Below are 2,794 nucleotides of genomic sequence, written 5' to 3'. Positions count from 1 at the left end.
AGTTTTTTTCCTGGTTCCGCCTCATTTTTGGCTAGGAATTACTTGATTTCAAGTATTTCCTATCAGATATCTTCTCGGGTAAGGGCTCTTTAGAAAATTTAAGTAGTACAATCATTTGTCTTATTCTTAGAAGAGATGTTTGTGAGAATTCAAAAGACTTCAAACTGTTCAATTGAATATTGTCCCATCAAGCAAAACAAAAGATAAACTGGCTGGCATAAATGGCTTCATATTCATGATAACTAATAGCAATACATTGTCGTGAGCTGCACTCTAATAACTTGATAAGTAATTTTACACATGTAAATAAAATCACAGAGAAAAAAATAGCGCCATTTTCAGTATGAGAAAAAAATAATGTCTTCTTCAGTAATAGCATAAGAGTCATATATTTAAACTTCTGCGTTATTACAGTCAGGAAATATTTTAACTGCAGTCTATACCGTATGAAAGCGAACTTACAGTAACATTAGCATGTGATTCCGTCGTAGCACTCCCCACATCAACAATATGAACGGTAGCTGACATGCTAGCATAAGCCTGCAATAGAGAAGCCATGTTTTGTTACTAATTCATATGAAAAGCGTTTCTTCGACATATTTAAATAAAGCGCAACGTCCTCAAAAATAGAACAAATATATTAAATAGATGGAGAATAAAGGGCAAAAATTTCTGCATGCCTACCCCATAACAAAACAACTGGTCCAAAAAAGCTAATACGTGCAATAATGAAAATTTAGGATGGGAAATCCTGAAAAATAATTTGAACTGCAAGCAGCATTAACGCTTATCGAGAGAATGTACAGTGCCACCATGGATAGAAAAAGAGAACAAATAAATATGATTATTCTAATACACGCATTTCTTCTGGCAAGGCACATTAACCCCTCAGCTATTGACATGGAATGATACTGACCATAACACAATCTCACCTAAGGGTTGACGTTGACTCAAGGATGAGCAAGCCAAACTGCACTAGAACTAAAATTATCAAGCTTTCCTTAACTCAAACTAGATACTATTTTGTGTTAGCACAGAGGTTGACAGTATTTGACCAAAATTAGGAAGTTTCTTGTGTGACGAGTTAGTATGACTTCCCATTTTAAAGAGGGGAAGATTACCTTGCCTCTCCGGGATCCCATAATCTTTTTTCCTTCTACATATCAGACCGAACAAGAAGACCAAATATGTTGGGCTGTTGAAGTTTCGAATATGGAAAACTAATGAGAAAATAATTGTAGAGGATAGGAATGATCAAGAGCAAAGAAGACAATTTAACCCGAACTCTCACCTCAAGGCAATGTGCTACTTAATCTCTTTCTTTAGGTCTTCTCTATGATCTCGATAAAGAATTCTTGTGTAGAAAATACAAGATATTTATAGAACTAATATTGGAATTGTCTAATCCAACAATAAATATTTTGATGAAATCAAGGACATTGGTTAGAAGTCCGGTTTTTTTGTTTTTATAATTGGGGCACTTAACACCTTCTTCATGCTCATGGGTAAGATTCTTACTAACTAATTTGCAATATGTGACCTCAATTGCCAAAAAAAAAAAAGTGCGCAACTACTCGGATTATGATCCATTTTGGCCAACTTTGTCATTTATCTCACTCAGCACTTGACCGACTAGATCCCATGCAATAAAAAAAAATCCTTCATGCATCTAACTTCCCATTAATCTTTGTTTAGCAGTGCCTCATTTCTAACTTGAAAATATTGGCTTCTATTTACCTTTCAATTCATAGACAATTAGATTTTATTTTTGCTATAGCTTACAAGATTGTTGTTAGCATTATTGAACATCTCGGGGAGAAGCAAATGACAAATATAAGTGACTAAGTTGAAAATAACATCTATTTGGATATAATTTCTCTAAATCAATAAATATCATATGTAGATCCTCTGGGATCATGGGATCAAAGTAATCAGAAAGTTTTTTAATAAATCAATGATGCTCTATGGCTCAAATTCAATGTTCTAATCCAAACGTAGCTACAGATGTCTCTTGCAACTCCTCACGTTAATCAGGATTTTACTTGTTCTTAAAGAAAGAGCCGTGCAAAAAAATATTATACTTGCATAGTTCAATGCAGAAATTTCCAATTTTGAAGCAGCTACACAAAGATAACTACATGGAATTGAAAAAAAATATTTGGCAATTAAAAATTCTCTCAATGCTTTACTGGATTAATCCATTGTTTTATTACATGCATTGTAGATTAAAGAAGCATACAAAAGAAAAATACCAAAAAATAAAAGCAAAATCACATTTCTAAAAGCATATGTTATTAACTATTGAATAGTTAAATTCTGTTTATTAAAGGCTTATACATCCCCTATCGTTGAAAGCAAAAAGGCAACCAATGACAAAATTTGGATAAATATTGTGCTCCAAAGCTTTCTAGTACCGAACCATCAATCTATTAAAAATTAGCAAAGGGATCGACTGCGTGATCGATGCGATCCACGCTTATTGCTCTGGGTATCTGTGGGCTCCGAAAATTCGGCCCCGGCCTCCCCGCCGCGCTTTTTTTTTTTTCGGCCAGGGGTTTTAACTGATATAAGTTCCAGGGTAAATTTTGGAAGGCAGATGGGTTTGTAGATAAGACACTACCCAGAGATTTCGCCCTTATTTTGTGAGGACTTTATGATCTGAGTTCTGGTTTCCTATAGGCGCAAGCCCCTATAGTTAATTACCCCTCCCGATCACGAGAGAGAACTTTCGATTAAGGCTAGTCGTCAATCAGATACGTAAAGATACGTGGTATCTGGCATATAGTAGCAACAA

At 34.8% G+C, this 2,794-nt stretch overlaps 1 protein-coding gene across 1 annotated transcript in view; it reads right to left on the bottom strand.

Annotated features, from left to right (window-relative positions):
• Positions 1 to 390: 390 nt before the first annotated feature.
• The window catches only part of LOC114579469 (LEC14B protein-like), a 20,407-nt gene continuing 18,003 nt past the window's right edge, over positions 391 to 2,794 (bottom strand). The window contains exon 4 of the mRNA XM_028694146.1: positions 391 to 540. Coding sequence (XP_028549979.1) covers positions 427 to 540 — 114 coding nt within the window. The 3' untranslated portion in view covers positions 391 to 426. The remainder of the gene's footprint in view (positions 541 to 2,794) is intronic.

Source organism: Dendrobium catenatum, unplaced genomic scaffold (genome assembly GCF_001605985.2).
Source record: "Dendrobium catenatum unplaced genomic scaffold, ASM160598v2 fragScaff_scaffold_407, whole genome shotgun sequence".
Lineage (NCBI taxonomy): Eukaryota > Viridiplantae > Streptophyta > Magnoliopsida > Asparagales > Orchidaceae > Dendrobium > Dendrobium catenatum.
Note: the sequence above shows the minus strand (reverse complement) of the source record. Positions and strands in the feature narration are given on the sequence as shown.